This window comes from Thunnus thynnus, chromosome 20 (genome assembly GCF_963924715.1).
Source record: "Thunnus thynnus chromosome 20, fThuThy2.1, whole genome shotgun sequence".
Classification (NCBI taxonomy): Eukaryota; Metazoa; Chordata; class Actinopteri; order Scombriformes; family Scombridae; genus Thunnus; species Thunnus thynnus.
In genome coordinates this window covers 12,432,726-12,460,237 of record NC_089536.1, presented here as the reverse complement: position 1 = coordinate 12,460,237, position 27,512 = coordinate 12,432,726, and the positions used below count along the sequence as shown (strand labels likewise).

Genomic DNA, 27,512 nt, shown 5'->3' with positions numbered 1-27,512 from the left:
TTTGCCCTGGATTACGTTCTTACACTGATCTAAGCTTTGTCATGATATGTTCTAACACCCGTCTCCTGACTTTCTCCTGCCATATCTCAACGTCTCCACACTCATTAGTTGAAAACACACATCTTTCCTTTGATTGTGAAACACAATCATCCCCTGCTTCATTTGGCATTTAACACAGCTGTGATTTCTCTTCCTTTCCCCCAGTGATCATCTCTGCGTTGATTGCCTCTTGCTGTGCTGGCGTGGCTCTCATGAGAGTGTAACATTTGCAGGACTAAAGGCTGGTTCCACTGGAAAATGAGAGATCAAAACAACTGATCACAGAGTAGATGAGGTGGTGACATTAACGAGATAATGTGTGAGGAAATGCAAAAAACTGTTTTTTAATGAAAAGTCATGGACATTCACAAACAAAAGTTAAAGCAACAGCAATAGATAGATGTTCCTTAAGCCCACAATAACAATTTTTGTTTAAAATCACTATATTTTTCTTTATCAGCTCTCATTTTTGGAAACATACATTTGGAGGGCTCGTTGATTTTAACAGGTGTTGCATGCATGAATAAAATAAATAAATGTTTACAAATGAGCACACTAACCATTACATGATATAATTGTACAACTATCTCACAGATATATTTTTTAATAGACACACAATAGGATGTATGTGCAATGCTGACACTACTTTGACTGTGTTCAGACAAGATTCAATATCAAATTTACAGTTTATACACTAACAATATGCCAAATACAGTATAATGGAATAATATGACAAGATTTCCCAAATGATCACACTGAGACACAATACATTTTGGGAGAATATCTGCCGTTCAGTCATAATCTAATTTCTGGCGTCAAATATTTGACAAATTTCTTGTGACAAAATATATCTCCTCAGTCATGGAAAGACAACATCTTATCATATAGGATGAGAAAACATAATCTGAACATAAATCTAAACAGCACGTTAACAAACACTGCAGTCGCCACAACTGTTGGATTTCCAGACTTGAATTTGAAATGACAGCTCAAAAATGATGGTGAGGCATCTGCACTGTCAGAATTGTCACTGCACCTCGGCATGACACACGGCAGTGAGTGTCATTGTTACGTGGCTCGTGTCCGTCAGAATAGCGGCATAGGCACCCTGAATACAATGGAACGTATGGATGAGGAGGTTACCGATAGTTACCATAACCACAGATCCACAGCCTTAATCACTGTATTCATGCCGACCTTAAACAACGGTGGTGTGTCAAAACCATCTGACTGTGGATCAGTGGCTATGAGCAACATTAACCTCACTAGTGAAAGTCAGGAAGTGAATGTCTTCTGGCTGTGACCTTTCACCGTTGAGCCCACGTCCTGTCCAGTCTTCAGTCGGCATAGAGGATGAACCCTGAGAAGGTGCTATATTTGTTGCTGTTGCCCCCGTGAGCCTTGCCCCCATCCAGTTTTATGAAAACCTCATCACCTGCATCCAAATGAAGGATGACACTGTTGCTGGCGTAATCATAACTCTGGTCCTGGTCTTGGGCAATGGCGCTGGCCCTGACCTGAAATATGACATGCACACAGACAAGAAGAGAGAGAGTGAATAAATGTAAATGGTAGAGTGAAGAATTGTTATAATTCATTACGTAACGGATATTAACAAGAAGCATCCACTCATTGTCAAAAAATACAGGTATTACTTATTATACATTATTATTAATGAGGCATAAAGGATAATACCAAGATGACATCATAGAAGTGGATGATATTGAAACAAATGCTTAATTTGATGCCAACAAACAGTAAATGAGTGAGGTATGATATATGAGAATATTTGCAAAAAAGTGTGGACTAAAGTTTGACACTGTTTGACAAGTGAGTCCCCTGTGGTGAATATCCTGTTTTTCTCTTATGACTCAACTGAAAGGGTCAAGCTTGAGTGAGTCTGCCTCTGAGGAAGGATGGCGGTGCATGCTCTCCCTTTGCCTCATGTTCCACACTTACATCAACCTTTCTCAGGGTGGAGCACTGAAAATCCTGCGTTTCCCGAATGTAAGTATCAAAACAGGCTAATGATGCATAAAATGAGGGTGTTAGATCTGGAGCATGAAGTCAAAATCCCTTTCCAGACTTGTGCAAAAAAAAAAAAAAACTGAACCGGAGAAGTTGCTCTGCTTGGACAGTTAGCCAATAAAGGATATATCCTCTGTAAGCTTTAGCATGTCAGTAAAGATCTGGACTTGCCAGGTTTGCTGTTACGCTGCAACTTCAGATCAACAATAAAAGTGTAATCCCTGCTCCAACCAGATTGTGGCGACAAGTTCCAAACTAAGTTAGAACCAAAATAGGAACACTGAGTTCTAATTAGTAGATTACAATAGTGTATGTCAAGGGGGCCGCAGGGTCTGAGAGGAGAGGCTGAGCCATGAATGACAGCATGATGATGGATTTCTGAGACATGAGGGCAATGCAGCCTAAACTCCCTCTCCTCTCCTCGTCCATCTTCTGCAGCAGCATGACATAAAAACACTGTCTGACAATTTCATTTACAGTAATACGCTATCCTCCTTTATGTCATAAATATCTAACTTTTTAATTGAGAGCATGTAATATAGTGGCTAAAGTGGCCCAAATCAATTATCAGTTTGAATGATTATTATCTTAATAATGACTAATAATGTTGTTGTTGCTGTTGCTGTTGCTTTTATTCTTATAATATTAATATAAGAAGGCCTGCCAAGCTTCCGTTCCAATTAATTATCATCTCATCGTCTCATTGTTGGCAGCATTTCTCCATTTTTATTCCCTTCCTTGTTTTGCACAGTATGCGTGTGAATGAAATAAATATACTGTCAGTAGTTTATTATTAAGTAGGTGATTTACTCAACAGTTATAGTTGATTTGCGTGTTTGCCTGAAGCTATGTTTATATAAATGTTTCATTCTTAATTGGCGATCATTAAACTGGAGTGCACAGGATGGAACGCCAACAGGTGAATCATCATGATTAAAACATCTAGCTACAATTTTTTACACACTGTGTCTCCAATGAGTATATTTATCTCTTTGTCTTTCACAAGCAAGTTTAATGGACTGTAAATCTAATACTTAGGTTATGCATTTTTAAAAATCTATGTGGAAGATTTAATTGTTTTTGGTGAGGAGTGAAATGTGTGTGTGTTAGAGCATACTTTTGGTATTTCTTTACTATTATCTTTCACATATAGTGTTTGCTTATATGTTATTTGATATGATGTAGTATGCAAACATCAGTATGAGAAGTGGGAAAGGATGAGGGTGCCCTTTTTGTCTGTAACCCTTATTCATGAAAATCCATCAAGCTTAAATTTACAATAGGGGTAGAGCATAATATGAATACCTACATTATACAGTTTAGTGCCATTGATATGATAGCCCTGCAATAACTAATACATTTGTGAATAAGGTATATTTTTGTGGAGATTTTTGAAAAAATGTGGATTCCACTCTGGTGTTTTTTTAGGAACACGGTGATGTCCTGGACTGCAGTGTAAGGTATTTTGCTCCTTAGGGAAAAAATATCACACATTAGGAGCACCCCGATACCCGAACGGTTACTGTGCATGCCACATAACTGCAACATCCTGGTTCGATTCCAGCCAGAGACCCTTGTTGCATATCACACCCATCTCTCTCTCCACTTGTTTCCTGTCTGCCTCTTCACTGTCCAATAAAGGCAAAGATGTCAAAAAATAATCTTAAAAATTAAAAAATAACACACGCTGTAAAAAATGAAAGTACATCCCATGTGCCATATCTTGCAATGCAATCCATCAAGACAACACTTTAAACTATTGCCTCAAAAATAACACCTGTCTGAAACAGTCTACATAAAAACTGATCACTATAAGCTTTATTATACACTTTAATTTAGCTTTTCTGGCACAGTTATTGCATTTGATTGAATGTTAATCTACAGGTGTTTGTTTTATTGTGTTGACCCTCTGTACAGCCTGTTGCAGCCTGGCCGAGGTGTTTGCAGGGAGAAGCTCACATATACATGATGTATGATCAGTGTCATCACCCAAGGCTTTAAAGACATTACAAAATTATCCATGAATGTGGCAAATATCATGATTCGATATTGAGCCTGACAGGCAATCTGATAACGCATACTAGCACATCATAGTTCCATGAAGCTTGTTGTATTTCAAAGGGCACCAGCTTTGAACTAGCCACTACCCCAGGCTGTGTTTTGATGTGTGCAGAGTTGAGATAGCGCTCCACTCCTTCCACTCACTTCAACGTGTACATCATGTGTAATATGCACAGATACACAATCTGGCAGCATGCCACTGTGCATTGTCATTATACTGAACTCTAACACCAGACCAAGTCAGACCTAAAATCACCATACACATGAATGCATGACTACTCAATTTAGACTGCCTGTACACTGGTTACACTGTTCCCTGAGCATGTTGATGTCGGTTCATCCCAGTGTATGATTCAGGGTTCATAACTCATAATGTCAGAAAATTGATCATTTTCAACTATTTGTATTTTCGGAAATCGGGATTTTGCTATTTGTTAAATTCAACATTAAATAAGTAAGTGAAAAGGTGTCAGAAGAGTTTAGTGTCACCCACCAGACCATTCTTGATCAGGTCAGCCCACATGCTGGTGCCATCTCCTCCCCTCATCAGCACATTGTAGATGAAAAAGTAGGTGCCAGGGATCTTACAGGTGAACTTGCCCGTTGCGCCCTCATAGTTACCACCAATGTTAGTCACCACGTCATCAAAGCGCAGAATGTCGTAACCTTCTTGAGGGTTTCGTAGTCCTGCGTAAAATGCCACCCGAGGCGTGGTGTTGTAGGTGGTGGTGCTAACTGCCCCCTTACCCCCTAAACCTAGTATCCCAGTCCGTACTATGTCCACACCATCTCCTGGTGGTCCTTTAGGTCCTGGTGGACCTGGCTCTCCAGGGGGTCCTGGGGGTCCAGGCTTGCCCGGACGTCCTGGTTTCCCTTGTGGGCCATGAGCACTGTAAGTAGGCAGTGGTGGGCCGATGCTGTGATCACTCAGATCTGCCTCGTTGTCCACCTGTAGGCCTGTGGTTGCTGTATCTGTGCCCGCGTGCACACCTGTGCCCGTTGTGCCCGTGCTGGGGAAGGGGTCACAAACCATGCGGCAGGTACCCAGCATCTCATAGTGGCTCCCGCTGTCATCTATGCCACCTGAGCCAACGGAGCTGACCAGCACAGGGATGAGGACCACCAAAACCAGGACCAGCATGACCCCCACAGCAGCTGCCACCAGGGTCTTCCGCCCGATGCTCAGCCGGGGAAGGGGCTGCGCTGCCAGCGTGGAACTCTCCGGGGTGGAAATGGTGACTGCAGGGAGTGCGCCCACCTGGCACAACGCAGCCGTGATGAGGATCTCCGATGGTGAAGAAGGTGCCCTGGGAGCGCTGGTATGAGTGTGTGAGTGAGTGACAGAGCCGTGTAGGAGTAAGGGAGAGGGAGTGGAGCAAGAGACCAAAGTGATCAAAAGGAGAGAGAGATTGAGAGAGTGAGGAGGGAGAGTAAGAGGAGAGGAGGAGGGAGAGAGTAAGACAGCTTGAGTGGGAAAAAAAAGAAAAGAAGCAAGGGGAGGAGAGAGTGAGCAACATACACACACAAACCATCTGAGTCAGGGCTGAGGAGGGCACTTTCCTGCTGGCAGATGTGAAGAGCCAGGGAAGACAGAGAAAATGACTGTGTTTAGAGAGTAGGGAATAAGATTATAATTAACTCCTCTTCATCAGATAATGAAGATAAAGATGGAGAAAATGGTTTGAGCGAAGTTTGCGTAGATCTTTATCAGGGCAAATGTTTAGGAAAGCTGCACTTTGTACCAGGTATATATTTTTTTCAATTAATATTAAACAGTCGGCATTGATTTATACTAGACTTATACTATATATTAAAATATATTTTATTTTGAGGAGCAGGGGGCTGTATTGGAGACATCTAATAGCGGCCAGGTTTCAATATAGATTTAGCCAGATACCATTTTCTTAGCTTAATGTGAAACTCGCTCCACTGCATTTTATCAAGGTCAGAAAGTGTATATTTTTTTCCTTATCTTGTGTGTGTGTGTGTGTGTGTGTATGTGTGTGCGTATAGCGGGAGCTTTTGTATACTGGATTGATTCCAGGCATCTGTGGTCAGTCAAGCTGTGACCTTCATAAAATCACCAAACTTTTAAAGGGGCAGTTCAGAATTTGTCAGTCAAGTACTGTTTTGTGACAACTGATAGCAAACAGCATTTTGACTCGTCATAGCAACAAAAACACAGACATATATAATTATACTTACTCTCTTCCTTTTCGAGCAGCATTAATTGAGTCCTTTTTTTTTTGGACCACCTGGAGGCAACAGAACACAGGATGTAAACACAACATTGATATATTACCACTCTATAGACTTGACACATGAACCTGTTAGCAAACACTTGCCTATTTACATATCCAGCACTCACAGAGCAACATTAGCATTCATTTGGAGTCATGTTTGTGTCTATCTGTCCAATATTCAGTGTGCTTTTGGTTCTGTTTTTGGTCTTCACTAAATCCCAAGGGAAATATCTGTCCCTTTACCTGCTACCTGCCATTTGGTGCTTGGCAGGTAGCTTTTTGCAGGCTATAAAGCCAGAACAATTAGCTTAAAGACACAAAAACATCCTGTAGAGCTGATATGAACAGGAGAGTTAAGTGTCAGAATAAGCCATGATAGTGGAGGTTTGCCCACTGGTCTGAAGGCCCATTATTCCGAAACCCCAATTGCTCGAAAAGTGTCCCATTGCTCCGAAAGCCCATTAGTCCGACAGCCTGTTATCCCGAAAACAAACGCCCACTGCTCCAAAGGCCCATTGCTCCTAAAATACACACTCTGGGCTCCATAACATAGCTATACCAAATGCACCTTCAGCAATAATGTTCAGTGCCCTGCCAACTGCAGCCAACTGCTATAACACTTGTTACTCTCCTCACTACATGCTACCGCTGCTGACCTCGTAACATTTCATAAGTAAGCTAGCCTGCCAACACAATAGTTAAATCATGTTCCTGTAGGGTGACTTTGTGTCGGGATTATTGGATGTACCTTGCTACCTGCTGAAAATAAATTCAGTTTTCCTCTCCTGATGCCTAGAGCTTCGGACCAAGACACATTTCCTAAAGGGTCTTATTCCCCCCCCCCTCCCTGAGTTGCTGGGGACCACTGCTTCACCTCACCAGCCAATTTCAGTCTTTGCTGCTTGAGCTAATGTGAATATTGTGAGACCTTGTCTTGGCTCTGCTTTGTCCACATGAGTTATGTGGCTGCCAAGACTGCTGGCTGTTTTAGCTTTCCTGCTGATCTGCTTGTGACCATGTCATGGCATCTGTCGGTTGTTAATTTATCCTCTTATGCTGCTGTCATCCACCTATGTGCAAAATTTGCATTGGTATTATTATAGATTTCTTACATTACATTACATACATTTTGCCTTAGGTTATTGCTTTTGTTTTGGGGGTCCCATGGATGGAAACATTAATGCTGTTAATCCATACAGTCCATACACATAATTATTTTTATATAACATTGGCTGCATGACATAGCTTGTGATATTGATATATTGTGATATAATATAGTTTCTGAAAAATCTTATTGAGAAACTGTTATGGATAAAATAATCAGACAGGAGTGTGTTCTTCACATTCACACTGATGCAAAAATCATATGAAAAACCAATATTGCCTGGAAGAAGCTCTGCTTATTGATTTGCAACATCGCCCACAAAAGCCTAAAAACACCCCAAGATGTTCATTAAAAAGATACCACATATAAAAAGTATGGCAAAAACTCTTAAAAATTCAAAGGGTCTCATGGTCTATAACATCATATCGATCATAGTTACACAAAAGCTGCTGAGCTCCTGATGGAATGTTTATCTGCTGCTACACTCACCACAACAATAAGATAAGTCTGCACCATGAAATTTTGTGAGTTCAACATGCATGAGAAACAGTATTAGTCGCTGATGCATATCAGATGGATTGCTAGGTTTTGTATCTGTCTCAATTAGTGCAACAATTAACAATGATCAAACAGCAAGTGAGCAACTGCTTTGATAACTGATATATAATTTTAGTCATTTTTTTAAGCAAAAATGTAATATGTTTCTTAGGTCCAGCTTCTCACATGCAAAGATTTGCTGCTTTTCTTTTTTTCATATAATTCTAACGTGATTATCTTTGGGTTTTTCCGGACAAAACAAGACATTTAAAGTCATCATTGTGGGCTATGGAAAATTACAACAGGCATTTTTCACTATTATCTAACATTTTATAGACTAAAGGATTAATTGAGAAAATAATTGGCAGATGAATCGATAATGACAATAACATTAGTTGCAGCCCTAGTCTCTTAGTCTAGTCTCCTAGTCATTTTTAAAGGGGGGTGAGGGTATTACCTCAAAAATGGGTAAAATGGGGTATTACCCGAAAAATGGGCAAAAAGGGTAAGGGAGGGAGGGTCATTTCCCGAAAAATAGATTACCGGAAAAATGGTGAAAATGGGTAAAGGGGGTGTATTACTGGATGGGTAATACAGGGGGCCAACCAGGTGCAGTCCAGACCAGCTGCAGCAAACTGCTGCCTTCTGGGTTTCCCCTGGGGAAGCAGTAGCCCAGGAGGATGGACACTGTTCCACCAGTGGAAAAAAAAACAGGACCAGACACAGCGAGTGCTGCTTTTCTGGCATTCCCCAGAGAGAGTGGAGGCCCAAGGCCAGCCACAGCCAGCTGCTGCATCCTGGGGTTCCTCCTGGGTGAGCAGTCCCTCAGGAGGATGGACACTGTACACTCTCAGAAATGTTGACTTGGCACTGAAATTAGACAGTATTTTAGCAACAGTATAGATAAAGCTAGTTAGCAGGACTTTGATTTTCAAAACTTAATTTTTGCATTTAATTGAATTAAAATTCACTCTACGAAAAATAATAATCGGTTAATAAGTCAGAAAGAGTCTCAAAGAATATATACTAATAAAATAGCTTATTTTGTTTGGTGTTGTGAACAGATGGCATGGTGCCAAATCATGTCATGACAGAAGTGCATATAGCACAATTCAAATCGATTGGAAATGTAATGTATTTTTCCTCTGCTACGAAGCAAAGCAAAGAGGAATTGACCTATTGATTTGCTGGATGAAGATGGGTGAAAAATCATACTCCACTGTCCAGGCAGACATGTGCCAACTCTCTATAGTTGTAGAGAGCTGCTGCTCCAGCAGCAAATTTTTAAATCTTGTAGCGCCACCTACAGGTGAAACTGTATCAAATGCTACAGACTTGTGCAGCGTCCCCATCTGTACAACTATATTGAATTTGGTTGCCATGGAATATTGCATTTAAGACCTACAGTATGGCACTAAATAAGCAGTATGGTGGTGTTTCATTAATGGCCACAAGGTGGGGCTATTGGTGCCATGCTTCAATATGTCGTGCACAGGGGGGAAACCCCTTTACTCAAGCCCAAGACATCTAGAATTTTTTCATTTGATCCAAATGAGTCAAAACAACAGCACCTCGAAGCTTAATGTTTGTTTCCATAAAGGTGAGAAATAGCCTCAATGAAGCACTGAACATGATCATATGTTTTTTATTTACATTGCAATCTGTTCATTTGTCAACTATGCCCAGAAAACTATGCGCATCATCCCAGAAAATAACTACCCACCTAACATCCAACCAACAGATGTAACCATGAAACAAACCACGTCACACTGAAGTCAGCTACATGCACGTGGCTATAGTATGCCTGAAAAATGTCAGAGTCATCCAGTGATATTAAGATTTCATGAGAACAGTAAGATCAGAGAGTAGTTTTGTTGAGTCCTCTCCAAATTTTAATGCTGCTGTTATCACAGGACACGACAATGGTAGTGAGTCAGACACCTCGAGCAGGGCTTTCTTGCTGAGTCTCTCCAATTGATGACACAATACACTAAATCAGAGAGGTGACCACATATTCAGTGTGATGGAAAAGGTCTTTAATCTTTTTTCATCTTCTACTATCAGAAATATTACAAACATAAAACTGTACATACAAATTTGCCCAAATATATCACAAATAAAATATGACAATATTATTGTTACAAACACATGGGTCAGATAAGAGAGACCAAAACTAACAATTGCGCTACAAAACTGTTGAAGGATTAAAAACCTAATAAAACAAACAAAAATATGGTGATTGAGTAACCACACCAGGCATTACACTGCATGCCCCTGCTGAGACCCTCCATCATCTCAGAGAATCAAACACAAGTCAAAACATTTATTAGCATAAGACACATTCTCACATACTTTAAAAAAAAACAACTGTAAATTTCAAAGCTTAAAGAAATTGTACCAGCATCTAAAATGGTACATACAGTATGTCAGGCTTCTCTCTTTAGTACTGCACACAGACCTCTCTGTTTGCAGGCCTTAGTGCCCTCATGTGGCCTTTTAACATACACATTTTAAATACACTTGCTACACACTACTTTGCAAGTAGTCAAGTACCTACTTGTGTGACATATTTCTGGTAGCTGCCACAGGGTCCAAGTGGCCATTAAGATCACAAGAGTGTGGAGATTTATCAGAGCTCACTGGGACACTCTTGATTAATAAGGACATTCAGTCACTGACGCAGATACATACAGTATAGCCAACTGTCCATAGCCAAATCAAGCTAAGCTGATTTGCTGAAGTAGGAATAGGATCAACCAAACAGTATTATAATCACGGTCCAATGAAAATAAAAAATAAAAAACTGGGCATATTTCTCAAAATCTTGGATAAATGGGATATTTATCTTGACAGTGTCATGCGATATTCTTAACTCTCATCAAGAAAAACAGTTAATAATACATGACTGTTGAGGTCCTGCCATAACCTAGTGTTTGGATATTAACATTAATATTCATGCTGAATCCAACATGTCATAAACGTTAACTTCTTCTTGTCTGTAGACTTACACTCTGCTCACTTGGCTCTGAATATCACTTCAAAATGGTATTAGGTGTGGGTTATGTGTGTTGGTAGGCCCATATTTCAGATGTGGGTAACACTTGCCTACTACCTGGCATTGCGTAGACGTGCACTTCAGTGCTCAAGACCACAAATGTGGCCACACCCAGTCTCTTGCTCTCATTCTTCTGCCCTCACTTTGTGTGTAGATGTAGATGCAACAAGCTAAACACACTTTCAATTAAGGTTGAAAACAGCAGTTGGCCTTTGAGGTTTTTACTGGAAGCAACTCTGAAAATGTCAAATTAGTGACATTGTCCCTCATGCCAGGAAGATACAAAGTAGCACCAGTGAAACATCAACATTAAGTCTCCATCGGAGGTACAGCACAGTAATTCTAGTAAACATATATAACAGTTTATCCCAATAACAAATTAACCGTCACCTTAGAATGTTGTATTAGCAACACATTAGCCTCAGACAGCTAGTATGGTTAGCAGTGATCTGATCCCAGGAAAATTAAATCAACAAATCACAAATCAACACTCACAATAAGAGCATCATCTGCTCTTATTGGAGAGTAGATAAAAATAAACTTGTTAATATTTTCTTGCTCACAATATCTGACAAAAAGCTGGATGTAACTTGCCAGACAGTTTAACAGCTTGCACCACGTCTGGCATTTAATCAAGTTCACATTTGCAGACTTGTTTTGCAACCAAAAGAAAGGACATTTTCATTCAAACTCACTATTTTCAAGTAAGTTAATGTTTTCCAGTGCTGAATAAATTGAACACAGTTAAGGAAATACTAACAATAATATAAAAATAAATAGATAAAATAATAATAGTAATGCTCCTTATCTTCATCTTCCACATAACAAACACTACATTTTCTACTAACATCTTTATTGATCTAATGCAGGACCACTTTCAAATTTCTTGCCCTGTTGGATTTTATTTTAGCAGTGTCGCAACATCCCCCAGATCTCAGCAATTACTTTGGTGTCATCATAACTGATAGAATCCAAACCTACAAAACACGATCCATGTTGTAAACTGGAAATATCCTTGAACACACTCACTGAGTCACCAAGTCCTGCTGTCATGGCCATGTCACTGAGACACTGAGTCCACAAAACTCCTAACACTGTCAGATACTTTTGACTGTTTCTCTTCTTTTAAAGAGCTTTTCAGAGTTAATTTAATTTGTTGGCTTTGAAATTGTACAAATTCACTTATAGGGATAGGTTAGATTTGTATTTGCTAATATGTTTTGGAAAAAACATAATGATGAACAGATAACATATTGGCTGATTGGCATTTGGTTCCGAAACAGGAGGTAATGCAACATTATACAATGGTGAAAAAAACATAGAGATGTAGTTGGGTGGGTGCACAAAGCACAGCTCATCACCACAGCCTTCATGCTTCAACTTAGTGTTGGCTTTTCCAGTATTTAGCCAAGACAACAACCTCTCAATATGGATCATAGGACTCATATCCCAGCCTCCGATGTAAAAGTCTTGTTCTTTGGTATAGTAATGTCACACTTTATGAATTGGAATTGGCTATCATATTTCCGTATCATATTTTCCATAATCATATATATTAAGGAAATTACTTACTAAACTTAATAAAACATACACACGTTTGGAGGAGACAGGGTTGCATTGTCTTCTTGTAATGAAATTATAATGTCTAATGAAATCAAAGACGCAGCAGCTGGATTTTATGTTTTAAGGACTGTGTCATGAGAAAAAATGTTATCTCGCCATAGCAGGTCATCTCTAGGATAATAAAAAAGTCTTACTGGTACCTTAAAGTCATGTATATTGCACACCTCTAAGAGCAGTTCAGAGATGCTGTTATACTGGCTGTATTCCAATCAGTGATGCCACAACAAGTGTCCTTGACCTACTGAAAGGCAAAACACCTGCTGTAGTGTCACAGATTGGAGTTTGGCCACAAGTGCAACTCTCTTGAACTCTTGAATATTTCACAGAAAATAGTGTAAACAGCTATTTCTGCCCTCTGTGTAATTGCATGCTGATTTACCCTCCAAGCTGCAATTTCTCACAACTTCCCACACACGGAAAAGTGACCCTAACCTGAAACCGCAAATTAATTTACTGAAATGTTTTGTTCACATAAAGTGGAGCTTTAAAATGTTTTCTGTGCTTTCACTCCACTTAACTGACTGCATTTACTTCTTTCAACCAGAGGATGGCACCCACTGTTCACTCTTAAACTGATAGAATAAAGAAAAGTAGCCAAGCAGCAACAACTAGGCCCAGGATGAAGAACTCCACATTAAAAACTCTGGGAATATTACCTATTATCAAGGAATAATTACATCAAACATGTATGATGATGGTATAATGGTTGTGACATTTTTAGCACCCATAAAGAATCCTATAAAGGAGACGTCTGATGTATCTCAATATGTTTTGTGCACTACAAATTCACGATTTATGGTCATGATTACACACACTTCTTTCTCTGCAATGTCAGGACATTATCCTACCTTCATGTAGCAGCAGCAACCCATCAGATCGTCTTATCAGGTCTACAGTAGGGGAAGGTGTAGACCACCCATCTTGATCAGCCCTGCTCACATTCCAGCACGGACACACAGGATGGCCTTGTTAATAGCTGGAGAGATGAGGAAACAAGAGGCCATCTTTGATATTCAGGATGGACTCTTGGACTTTTGGGAGATGCAGAGTGAAATAATGTATATTGGCTGCTTGTGCCTGTTGACTAATTTTCTATTATGTTATATGTAGTGTAAAAGTAAAAACAGTACATGGTTGAAGTGATAAGTACATCTTGCTCTCTAGTTTAGCCTTTGTAGCCATATTTACTTAATGAAATAGTTGGGTGAATGAAATGAGGTGTGCGTAGTAGCGATAACTCATCCTAATGAAAATAGAACTCCTGAGCTCTTTGTGATTATCCTTCATTGACATTTGATATAACAACCTCTTACATAAAATGAAAATAGGTCAATCCCTTGTGTGTTTACTCAAGAGTTCAAACAGAGTAACTTCCTTGATTCTTTCTTTTTGGACTCTTCCTTTTTAGGCAATGGACCGCTGCCTCGCAGCCCCTCTTGGGATTCTGTGGGAATTCCTTAGCTGGTTTACTTGACAGTTGGTTTTCAATCCTCAAATATTGTTATTTCAGGATGTGAGGTTGGGGATGGAGAAGGAATTGAAAAAATGTACCATGCTGCCCCGGGCCAATCTTGACAAAGCTCTGTCCCTGGTTTGTAAACAAATGTGTGTGGCTGGTGTGACCTATAATAAGTGACTGAGGAATTTAGTCTCTTAGTTTGAAACTGGCAAAGTGACACCACAAGGCGTTCACAATGCTGGAATGTCTCATGGCGCATCCTCCTTATTAGAAAAATACTTTCTATAAATATGGAGTTTAGAGTTGTGATCAATTTTGACACCGCAATTTTTATAATTTTAATGCATCTTGAGATATATGTTATCATAGATTGTGACAGCACTCTGTAATTAGTTGATAACAAAAATATCCATAAAAGGATATTTAATGATCTTCTTTTATAGATATATTTGGGATGATCAATTTACTATTTATTTAGGAATATCCTGTTGTATACTGTTTGTTTTGAGAGAGGTCTACAGTCTGATCAACCATCAGTCACAGCTCCAGTTTCTGTGCTGGAAATGCCAAAAGCTGAGCTTGTCTGACCAGTAAATTTACAGCGGCTGGAATCTACTCCTCACAAACAGTAGACACATATTTCCCTTTTTAGGGCATGAGAATCTATTACGTAATTTAGGGAGCACTCGGATCTCTAGCAAACTCGCCAGTGTGGAAGCGGGAGGCGCTGATACTGAGTGGCACCCCGATCGACCAATCAGAGGCCGGGGAACTTGCCTTATAGCTCGGTGATTGGTCAGAGGGCGGAGAACGTTCTTTGACGTTGAGGTTGCTGGCGCTCACTCTCTGTCCTGGACTTTTTCACGCTGATGGTTTCACGGGAGTAGTTGTAGTCTTCACACAGGAGGGTCAAACTGTGGGAGGAAAGAAGCTAGCGGGACTGTTTTAGGTGATTTTAGCAGGAGTTCGGGAGAAAACTGCCTTAGGTGGTAGGAGATATACTCGTTTTTCTCTTGGATAGTAGTGAAAAGTTGCCACCATGCCGGTTTTTCACACGAAGACGATAGAAAGTATCCTGGAGCCGGTGGCTCAGCAGATATCCCATCTGGTGATAATGCACGAAGAAGGTGAAGTTGACGGAAAAGCTATCCCAGATCTGACGGCGCCGGTGGCTGCTGTACAGGCGGCTGTTAGCAACCTTGTTCGAGTGAGTAACTTTCATCCCATTTTTTTAACATTTTGTCTGGCAAAGTCTGGCTAAACTCGGCGGGTGTCGTACGCTACCTGTCGCTCTTTGTCCCACACCGTCCACTCTCGTATTAACTTACTTGAACGTCTACACACAACACTTACTGTTATATGAATGTAGCTCTGTTTTACTTGTTTAATGGCAGGGAAGATGTATACATGCTATCCAAGTTTCTTGAAGTTGTTTGCCTCGGGGCAAAGGGCAGTGACGCCCTTTTCCCCTTGAAAATATGCCCTGCCTCCTCTGTCGCTGACTGCCATATCTTGACGTCGGCACTGCCGCTGTGTGTGTGCCAGGTACTGAGGCTAAAGGAAATACTTTTTCATTCAATCCAGTTCATTTGAAAGACCGGCTCCACTGGTTGTCTGTCAGCATTTCTATGGATTAGAATATGAATGAACCTCTAATATAGATTGGTTTGATTTCAGGGACATCAGCTCACTGACCCATACAGAGGGGTGGAACAGTTCATTGCACTGCATTTCATTTGCAACCAAAACTTCTAAATACCTCCTATATAGACTAACTTATATTACTGCATGGGACAGTTTGAATTATTCGTCATTGATGAGCTATTTTTCAGCAGTTAGCTGTCAATGCTCTGCTAATGTGATGAATTGCAATAAAGTAAGACACACAAATTAGGAAGCTTCATCAAATTTCTTGAAAGACTTCACCCCCTTATGTTGAAATTCTTTTTGCATTTGAATGTGGTGTTACCCTGCATTCTCTGACTCATCAGATTGTTTGACCTGATAAGGAATCTCAGCCATATAGACCTCGTTCACTATTTAGACATCGTGGCATGTCAAAGCAGGAAAAGCACAGGTGTAACTAATATATTAATTATGACTGAAACCCATTTAGTTTCCCAAATTCATGACCCTGGTGTAGTGCATGATGGTTCACCAGTATGGCTTCCTCGGACACTTCAGTGGAACTGAGCCATCGATAACGTTATCAGTTCAACTTGTGGTTTTCCTGCTATGACAAGTCAAGATGACTTCTGTGGAAAAAGGTCTATTGCTTGCTCTATGCCTCCGCAAAAGTTCTTATCATATACTGTATTTTGATAGCTGTTAACAAAAGTTGTGACCTCATTATAAAACCGGTCTTACAGTTTTATAGCTGTGATAGCAGACATTTGTAGCAAATAGTGAATATTGAAGGTCTGTCTGTAGGGCCATCCTATCCTCACATAAATTGTTGTCTTTTTTCCATAGTTCACTCCCCAGAGTCACTGAATCTGATTGAAAATTGGTCAAAAATTCTGGCTAAAGACAGAATTTGCATCAAAATGGCCATAGTGATCATGGGAAATGTGCCAGGTTTTTTCATTAAACTAAGGGCAGTATTTCAAGACATATTAAAAAAATCATTTTGATGCACCTGTACCTAAAACATAATCATTTATTCTTTAACCATATAGCCTAACTTTCCACCGGATGTAGCCATGTTGTGGAGAAGATTTTGAAAGAACCTACCAACTAACAAACAAACTGAACTAAAATATACCTCCTTGGCAGAGGTACAATAGCTGTAATTTTGACTCACTTCAACTAAAATATGACAAGTGCTTATACATTGTCATATCTTCTTGGTGCCCACGATGTTCCTCAACCTACGCAGAGCAATTAAAGTGTATTTGAGGCCATTAATTATGCATTTCCAGTCTGTCTTTTGAACACATTAAATTACATACACCCCCTGTACCAGATGTAGCTTTGGTTTCAAGTATATTTAGAATCTAAAACGACCTAACCATAATGGTGTTCTTCAGACATCGTAGCTATCATGACACTATTGAAGGGAGTATTGTTTCCTCATATTTTGGCCTCAAACACAAACCAATATATGTCAAGCTTCTTTTAAAGGAAATGAGGATATGAGAGAGGCATGTCAGATAGTGTAGCTATTTAAGAAAAGAAGAGATAAAGGCTATATTAAGGAAGACTGCCTGTGTGTTGTTCTTCTCTGTCAGCCTGGTTAAGCACAGAGTCTCTGGTAGTTGTTGAGATAAATTTGGACAATTGCTCTGGCGTCTCCTTTTAGAAAAGGAATGCTTCGTTTAGGGGATTGCTTACCATGCGCCCTCAATTTATTTAGTAGATTTTATGGTCCATTTCAAGCCACTTCAGTTCATTCTATTCCTTTGTTTTTTCTCAATGCCCACTCCCAAACCACAGGTCTGTACCTCATTGTGTGCATTATTTAGCTGATGTCTACAACAACCAGACTCCCTTCCTCTGTGGGGCATAATAGAGAGTGAGTGTTTAGAGAGGGTGGTGTGTTTATTTTTCGTGTCATACGTTGACAGAAGGCCCTCTCAACCAAATCATACTGCAGTGACCTCATTGTTTTTTTGAAGATACAATAATACCTTGGATGCTAGTTCATAGATACTGTGACAAACTGCTTTGGTTACATGTAGTGAAAACCTTTGACCGTCTTGAACCTATGGTAATAATTCCTTGCCATTATTACCACTAATTGTGAAGAAATCTACATTTAAAATTGAACAGTTTTGTAAAAGGTCATTATACTGTAGATGCATGTACTAGTCTGTCCTTCAATGGAATTATATTGTTGGCTGTGTTTAAGTGTTGTTTGATAAAGTATAGTTTAAGTATTGTGTAAGAGTTAATGTATGCAGAGTAAAACATCAAAATGTTGCAATATTGCTTTTTAGACTATCAATGAATTCAAATGTGTTGCTTGCAGTGATGAACCAATAGAGAATTATCTGCCAACTCAGCTGCTCTTACAAAACGTTTTCGCCTCTTTGAGCTTAATTGGGGTATTATAGCACATTGACTGTGTTGTTCAGTTCCACCAATCTAATTAATGTTAGGCAACTTTCTTCAGCTCTTATACGTGCTTCCTGACCAGTACCAGCAATCAGCTGGTGAGGAAAGCAAAACATTTAGAAGGCAAATTTTTTTCTCAGGAGTTGTTTGAGACCAAACCAGAACTACAAAGACAGTTAACATTGGACTTGCATTCATCAGGTGGACTCATGACACCAAATAAATATTGATGTTGCTTTGTGCCTGCTGAATGTGCAAAAAGCTAATTGTTAGCTAACACATTATAGATATGACATTGTAAGAAAATCATGTCAGAGCTGCATGTCTTTCAGCTTGTTCTAAAGTTATATTGCTCCAAAATGGCTAAAAAAAGCAATTAATGCAGCTTAAAATATAGAAACAGTACATTGTTTCTGATTGGTTGCTGATTAATTGTTGCTGATTAATTTAACATGCTGGTCAGCATGTCCTGACATATGAAAATGTTCTGTGCAAGCTCAACTAGCTTGGAGTGAGATGATTCAGGCGCTCTGGACATTCTGAATTGCGATCAGATGTTTCCAACAGTGGCATAAATGAACGCACAAGTCTGTAATTATTTCCAGTTGCCATAGCAACATTACAACATGGACAGTGTTATGATTTCATTGAAGTTAAGGATCAGATGTAATTTTTCTTCTGGTTTCAGTCCCACCAGTCCCGTGAGTCATACATTTGCAAAGCTCAAAAGAAGAATCAAACACAGTGTGTGGCGCTTATCTTAGACTTCTTTGTAACAGATGATCATTGGGTATTCTCAGGAAACAGGAATGGTTTTTAAACTCACTCCACTTTCTAGGTTTTGCCATTTTGGCTCACACATTTCATTGTTTACTATGATTTTGTAGCATTGTCTATTGTTGCACCTGTTTTAAGTCAGTCAGTATAAATGAGTCTAACATCTAAACACCTAACTGGAGAGTAAATTACTGTCGAGGACCATCCTTGGAAAGGAAAACAATGAAGCTGTCTAATTGCATTTCTTGAGACATTCTCAGGGCGGGGCTGTGTCAGAGAGAGCCATTTAGCTCATTGCTCTGTGTTGCCCAGAAAACCACATGTTGCACACATTTCCTCCTTCGTTTGTTTTCTTCGGGCCAGAAGCTTAAACAGTTTATCAAGTCTGACTGAAAGTGGGCTACAAATGATTGTGCTTTTTCAAATTACATATTCTGATGATTGTGTCGGGTTGCTTTCCATTGCTAGGCAAAGAAAAAAAAAACAAAGATGAGCTTTCAGGAATGCTCTTGGATGCTTAAGCCTGTCTGAGGAGATATGGCTGAATGCTTCCGTGCTGCGCTCCCTGTGGTAAATCTTCAGACCTTTAAATTATTTATGTGAAAGGGCCTAATCTCATTTGGAGATAAAAGTGCAGCCTACGTAAACAGACCCAGTATTTTAAGAGTAGCAAGATCACAAAACAGTGTGAGTCAAATATGTCTAACTGGAAACCTTCACTAGTGCTCAGCATCTTTGACTGCAGTGTTTTCTGATTGAGACAATGAACCAGACCTCAATTAAAGATGAATGTGAGGAATGTGAAGAATTCCCAGCAAGCAGGAATGCATCCCTGCTCAGAGGGGGGTTGAGTTGATGCTTTGAATGAGCAACTTTACTGAGGCATTGAATAAGAAAATACTAACAAGGTGCCCCAGGGGGGAAAAAAACTGCTCAGACAGTTCATGTCAGCTTCTTCTGTATCTGTGATAATTTGTTTTTCACCCATAATGCAGCTTGAAGTTTGTGAATGTCTTTTTCAGCAGGTCGTGTCAAACTGCACTCAGTGAACTTGCGGGTAAATAGTGGAACAATTTGAGAGATGATGTATTCATCGCTCATCCAAAAAGTGTGTGTCAAAAATGCCTTGTGCAATAAGCAAGCCTTGTGTTTATTGCTTGAATGGCTTGTGCAACAATGACAGAAAGTCACAGTAGTAACTAATAACTGGTAGCAGGGGTGAAAAACATGCTGAGCTGTATATGTATATGTCGAACCATTTCCCATCTATGCGTGTGTGTGCTTGTGGGATTCTAATTATATCTCATATGCCTCAGTTTTAAAGTTCAAATTAATGTTGTGGTGGTAAAAAGTTTGTGAGTCATAATGAAACATATAAATTTTTCTTTGCTGTGCTTTCACATCACAGCTCAGACAAAGATGAGCCACTGAGGACACATTATGGAGTAGATTTAATGTTTATATTGTATATTAAGTGACTACGTGAGTTTAAAAATGTTCCTGCCGGCGTAACTGGAAGAACAACATGCATCTCTGTGTCAGCAGTCATTCCTTTGAGTTGACTACACAGGCCCTTTTTTATTTCAGGCCTGTTGTACTTCATTATTTTTACAGCTCCTTTTTATAGGCATGGGATAATGAGAAGAATGCCAGTGATGTAGCGGAGTCCTGGAGCGGATGAAGTTGTAAGTGTTTGTCTTCCTGTTTGCACAGATCACAAGGCTCACATGACTTGCGGAGATGCTCCTGTATACAGATCACGTAGGGGCTGTATAGATACTGGTTGGATTAAAGGAAGTTACTATCTTCTACAGTGTTGCTGAGATTTCAAAATACCACTGCGCTTTATGCAATTTGTTCTATAAAGGAAGTTTGGCTTAACGGCAGTCTTTGAGTTGTGTGAAAAATTACTTCATACTTTTCAATCATAATGCAGGAAATGTCCGCAACAAAACTGGAGTTGCTTAACAACTTAAACTTAACAGAGAAGTACAGTAAATGCAACACGAGGAAGTATTTGAGGAGTTTAAAATAGTGCTCTGCGATGACTTTTGTTGTGATTTGGCGCTATATAAATAAAAATTGATTGAAATACTAAACTATGGTTAGATCAGCATTTCATGAGGTCTTGACAAGTCATTTCAATCAACTACTCCAATCCTTTAAACATGGGAAACAAATGCGTTTATTAACTATAGTGCTATGAAGGCATACAAAAGAAACGCTTCCTATTACCTGGTATTTAAGCTTCCTGCAATTTGTCAAAGGAAATAATGTCAGGATGCTCGCCATTTGATTATGTCATCTTGGCAACAACACAAGGACCAGGAATGTTCTGGAAAGTAGAGTCTATACATAAATGCATTGCTGTGTAAAAGATTGATTATACATCTGTTGTCTATTTTCTTCATCAGTCAGATGAAAATTTGTCAGGACAGGAGGACACAGGAGTGTTGTATTATGAGGAAATGCAAAAAGGCCAGTCAGGAAGACCCAGCAGCTGTCGGCACTCAGGAAAGGGAGTGTGAGCCAACAAAGGGAAACCCCAATGAGATGTTTATGGCTACGGACCATGACAAAGGATACAATGCACTAGGGTTGGCACTAAGAAAATAAAAATCTAGTTCTAATGAAGATGTATTTTGTACAAATTAATTTGAATGCATCCCATTTAGCCTTACCCTTGACTGCAACGTAGAAGTGATGTTCCACTCATTTGTGTTGCCTCACCTCAGTGACAACCAGTTGACTCATCAGATTAGTTGTAAAGCAGTTACATTTTATAAAGTCTTATTTTATTTATAAAACACTAATCTTTATCCAGTACTTGAATTTGAATAAAAAGGGACCCAGTACATGCATGCATAAGAATTATGACTTTAGCACACCTTATGTTTTTTCACAAACAACTTGGTCCAAATACACTGAAGGTCCAGGTTCAAAACTATGAAGTTGATAAGCTTAAATTATTGATGAGAATGAACGTTTAACTGGGAAAATGCAACTCCTGATAAACGTGATCAGCTAGATCCTTTTACTATGGACGATGTATCATTCTGTTGGATTGGATGGACTACAAACTACAAAACCATCCGTCCATTTGTGATTGTACAAAGTGGAGTTCTTTTACTCACAACAATCCTTGTCTGAGTATACACGCCAACTTACAGAGAGCACATAAACCTAACAGCAAAACAGCCAAGTTTCATTTTGGCTTGTCATCAAGTTACTCATGGCATTAACGTTAATTAGCGACAGCTGATATGACCTTCGGGGTTTGTCATTTTACCCAGCGAAAGCCCTGAAAAGTGGCAGTTCTCAGTAATAAGTAACAGTTGGACAGAAATCGATAATGCCTATAAATTTTCTTTATAGCTCAAATCATTTGTTTTTCACATGTTTAAATAATTGTTTGATACATGCAATACAAAGTGATATCTCTACAATGCACTGAAGGATTTAGATCAGTTTTGTTTATGGTCCATTGAATCACCTCATTGGATTCCTGGATGTGATTTTACCCCTTCCTCCCCAACCCTCAGTAAATGCAATAAAAGTAATTCCCTGTTATTTCTGTTCTTTAAGCAATCCCTGTTCTGATTGAAAATGACAGCTCATCTATGCCTAGCCTTGTACTTACTCACTCTTCTTTTTAAGAGGAGGATTCACACTGATGAGTGCCGCTCCCTAGTAACACTGTACGAGCTGCTAAGCTCCTGTAACATGAGCTAGATAGTTGTGATATATTCTCTTTGGCTCCAGGGTCTGTTTTGCCACGGCCAAGCAGACCATTTGATTTGTGACTTTCATCGCCTTGGATACCCCATGTGTAGATACTTCCTGAACTGAATTAATAAACCATGTTTGACACCACTTGACAGATGCATGATAAAGGCGTTGACCTTCAGTGCAACCTCTCTGCTGCCCCTCTGAGTCGTTATTTGTCAAAAGCCATTTGATATCTCAGAATGCAGCACTGGCTGGTTCTGAGACTATTGATCAAGGGTAGCTAATGGAGTGCTGCGCCATCATTTGTATGAGCATGTCTTATCAGATTGCAGTACAAAGTCACTTACAGTAGGAAATGGTAACTGAGTTGCTCTTTGAGGAACAGTTTATTTGTAGGACATTGCTAAGGGCAGCGGCGACGGTGCTTGCCAGAATTTTGCCATCATAGATCTTTGTGGTCACCATGACTAACACAGCATTGTGCTAAAGCAACCCGACATGTGAAAGGCAGGCTCTGTCTTAGCAGCCTTGAGGCTTTCAGAGTGGCCTTTCTTCTCTCAGCAGAGCGATGGGCTGTTGTCAACAAAGCCAAGTCTGTTCTAAAGGAGCAGCCACTTTATCAAGCTACTTCACAACACAGGGTTTCCACACTGCACTCTTGGATGGTAAAAGAAGTGTCAGTGTTTCCACTCTAGACGTAAATGGTAAATGAGACTGTCAAACAGTAGCGTGGTATGTGACAACTTGGAAGAAGATGACACTGAATCAGTGAAAGGTTTTAAAAAGAAGGTGGAAGTGAACAACTGCCCTTCCTGTGGTTTGCCAGAATCTATTCAAGGAACAGGATATTTGTGTTGTGGTCTGGTCGTGGGGCCTCAGCTCTGATTTAAGAATGAGTTGAAACTGGGCGTCTTCAAGTCATCTCTTCTCTCTCCCGTGTTTACAGTCTTCACTATCAACTGTTCAAGAGCTGAAATGAGTTAAAATGTTGAGTCGATTAGAATAATCAATTAGTCGACAGAATTTTTTAAAATTAAAAATCCAATAAGTCTTTCATTAAGCAGAAGCGGTTGCTGCTTTTCTGTTTCATGTTATTTTAAATTGACTGTCCTTGGGTTTTGGACAGTCAGACAAAACAATTTGAAGATATGACCTTCTCTCTGGGACCATATGATGGCTGTTTTCACTATTTTCTGAGATGCTACAGAGTAAACATAATCAACTGAACAAAAAATAATCAACAGATGAATCAACAGGTAAAAAAAATCTCAAGTTGCTGCCCTAATTTTGAGCTTGGTCAGTGTTGGTATCATAAGTATGTGGTCTAAAAACTGGACGGAGGCTCAATATAGCGAAGAAAGCCAGGCTGCTTGACAACAGCAGATATGAACTTGGGTCACAGTTCTATTTTTAAAGGGAATTGTTTGGATCACTGTTGGGCTGCGGACTGTTTTTGAACTTCAGACAGCATGAAGAGGCTCCGGAGGGTGGAGGGAAGAGGAAGACAGCAGTGACCTGTTGAATACTGCAGTATCAAGAGACTAGACTCTGCTTGGTTTCAGACACTCCTGCGTGATACTTTAAGGAGAATATGACTCAGCGCTCATTAAATGCAGCGCACACACAGCTCATGGCCTCCACATTGTTGGTCCATAGTGTAGTCAATCTTTCTTCTCTCTTCTGCTCAGTTTAGGTCATGTCTGAACTTGACTTCATCTCATATAAATCTTGGTGTTGTTAACAATTCTGTTGAGATTTTTTCAGGCAGAACTGCAGATCAGTACCTTGTAAAAAGTGTCCATAATGGTCAAAATGCTATTACTTTAGGGCTGAAACTAATTGATATTTTCATGATAAATTGATCTATAAAAATTGTGCTCATTTATCGAGTTATTTCACCTATAAACTGTCAAAAACATGACAATATCACAAGCTGCCAGAATCCAAAGTGGTGTCTTAAAATGACTCATCTTGCCCAACCAACAATGAGAAAACCCAGATGTATTCCTGAAAAAAATGTTGAAAGGCAACAGTACTACTTAGTAGTTGATAAAGGACTTTAGTGGTAAACTGGTTATAATTGTTATCAGATAGTTTGACTGTTCAACAACAAATCAAAATATGATGTAACTTAACATGACACAGATGAGACGAAATACACTTAAACTGTCTGAAAGGAAACTTGCACTCAGATGCAGCTTACAAACAGCCTCCCTAAAACAGACAAAAAAAAGTTATCAAAAAGATAACCACACAGTGCAAGTACAACAAATTAAAACATTGAACACCAACACAGAGCTGCAGAAGATGTCATATCTAAAACAAAAAAATTGGTTTAAAACATGTGCGACTTGTTTGGATTGTATGTTGTCTGAGGCAGGACAGCGGTATTACCTCCTACAAGGAGGTTACTGTTTTCTGTAGTGTTGGCATGGCTGTAAGGTCATTGTGCTACTTCCTTCCCCCTCACTTATATTTATGTTAGTACCCTATATCCTTGTCTGTAGCCCTGCTGCCCTTTAGCTGAACGGGACAAGCTTTAGTTGTTGTTGGCGTTTGTACAGAGCCACTCATGGGTGGAATGTTAGGTTGGCACATGTATGCTGGCACTTTGCTCTGCGATGGACTGCCTATGCTAAGCTCCTTTTTTAGTTTGGCACAACCTTTGGCCCTAATTTATAATCCCTCAGATACTCAGAGTCCCTCTGAGTCCAGTGAAAAGCGATTGAGGAGATGGATGCCTGCTCTGCCCCATTACAGCCTCCACGTCAACCATCTGGAATGGCTCTGCTACTGCTTGTAGACTTACACATCAACACACTCTCTGGGATTGCTCACCATAGCATCGAGGCTACATCACAAATAACCAAAATATAAACATAAACAACTTTATATTTTTCCAGGAGGGCTGCTTGATTACTTTTTGATTAACTGATTAATTTTCAAGTCTATAAAATATCAGATAAATGTGAAAAATGCCAATCACAAGAGCCTTTCATCTTCAAATTGTTTTTGTCTGACTAATGGTTTAAAATCCGAAAGACAGTCAGTTTTAAACTATATAAAACAATACATTTTTACATTTGAGAAGGTGGACCTCGTATATCCTCAAATAAAAGACGGTAGTCAGTTAAAAGCTTGGTCGCCCATAACGGCTGAAGGTGTGGTCGACATAAACAAATAAAAGCCCCGAAAACAGGTCGGGGAAAAAACAAGGGTGGATAAACTCCTGGTCCCTGTTATAAAATGGTGCATGCCAGTTAAGCATAAATAGTAGTTACCTGGATGTAACTCCAGTTCTATGAGTACATGCGTAGCCCTCTAGCCGACTGTCACAGAGAGGGGAGGGGGAAGGAGGAGACGCAATATCTTTTAAATACGAGGATAACAGTGCATATTTTAGTAATAATGACAACAGCGACACTACATGAGCATGGGTAACCAGGGTGACCAGGATAACTTCGCTAAGCCAGCGAGCATACATCCATGAACATGCTATGCGCATGCTACAGCTAAATGGTGCCCTGCCAAAACATTCCCAGTGAAACTCAAGCACTAGAGTTATTGTTCTGCATGTTGGAATAAGTGGATTACCAGTAATGCAGTAATAAAAATTTAACCGAGCAAACATAAGCAGATCAGAAAAGAAGGAGGCTTCATACTAAAATATAAGCAAATATATTTATCAAACAGAGGAAATTAGAAATAAAGGTCTCTCTCTAATATAAGCCTGCTTCCAATAAAGGCCTGGTACCCTCTGCAGGCCAATATTTGAGGAAACATGGTAGTTTACCTAACAGTTTCTCTAAATTATAAAAAATTAAGTAAAACATGCCAATCAACTAATCACTCAGCACTTGTATAATTTCTGTTTTATTGTCTAAAATGAATATCAACTAAACTTTGGCAGGCTTATAGCCTTTCACTTAACAGGTCCAAGGTTGTGCAGCAAAGTTCAGCATGTGTGACAGTGAGGTGCTCATTCATGTAGTTTATATCTGTTATAATAATAATGTAAAACATAAAAGAGAGGGTTTTACATCTCCCTGTTGGGCAGTGATTCAGGTCTTTTAACCCTGCCGGTGTGATCGTGTCCCGGTATGAACGCGTGCGATCCCTCACCTTTGGCAGCTCGACGTGGGTGAATTGTGTCTCCCAGCAGAGCTGAGGTCATGGTGGGGGAGATGAGTCATTTTGGAATTTGAGGGAGAGGAGGCGTTCAGCTGCTTTACACATTATAACTGCCTGGGCCTGGCGTCCCCCCAGCAGCTGCCTCGCTGAAATAATGGTTGGCTGTACACGTAACAGGACATCGATCTGGAAAACTGCATGATTAAAGATAAAACTCCCTTAGGGGGGAAGTTGTGGTAAAAGAGTTTTTACTCATGCATATGACACGCTATTGATGTATAAAATGAGCGCTCATGTTGCATCAAATCTAAAATTTAAACATTACTGAGTCAGTACAAGTCTGCCAACTCCTCTGAAATGTAAAGCTGGAGATTTAAGTGTTGACTGATACAAAATCCTCATGACTGATGAACTAGTCATTTGGGTGGGGGTGTCTCCTGTCTCCACTGGAGTCTGTTTGACCAACCCTGGTGCAGCATTACCAGTTTTAAAATATGATAGCTAATTGGCTAATAATAAGAATAATAAGAATAATATAAAAACAGTTTGAAGTTAAAGTATTACTTCTTCTGTAATGCTATTTAATAAAGACATTTCGGGGGTTTGTTTAAACTCAGTAGTAAAATAGTAGTAAAACACTTAATAAACTAAGTGGAGTGTTCAACCTGA

The 27,512-nt window shown here is 39.7% G+C and overlaps 2 protein-coding genes across 3 annotated transcripts in view; one reads left to right on the top strand and one right to left on the bottom strand.

The window, feature by feature from the left end:
- Positions 1-403: 403 nt before the first annotated feature.
- Positions 404-5,420, bottom strand: LOC137172390 (C1q-related factor-like). Its single transcript, XM_067576789.1, has 2 exons — positions 4,622-5,420; positions 404-1,556 (listed from the first exon to the last, which is right to left on the bottom strand). Exons 1-2 carry the CDS (start codon positions 5,267-5,269, stop codon positions 1,377-1,379), a joined length of 828 nt encoding a protein of 275 aa, XP_067432890.1. The 5' UTR covers positions 5,270-5,420; the 3' UTR covers positions 404-1,376.
- A 9,569-nt stretch (positions 5,421-14,989) lies between these two features.
- The window catches only part of LOC137171503 (vinculin), a 30,034-nt gene continuing 17,511 nt past the window's right edge, over positions 14,990-27,512 (top strand). For both annotated transcript variants that reach the window (XM_067575459.1, XM_067575458.1), the window contains exon 1: positions 14,990-15,357. In XM_067575459.1, the coding sequence (XP_067431560.1) occupies positions 15,190-15,357 (168 nt within the window). In that variant the 5' untranslated portion in view covers positions 14,990-15,189. The remainder of the gene's footprint in view (positions 15,358-27,512) is intronic.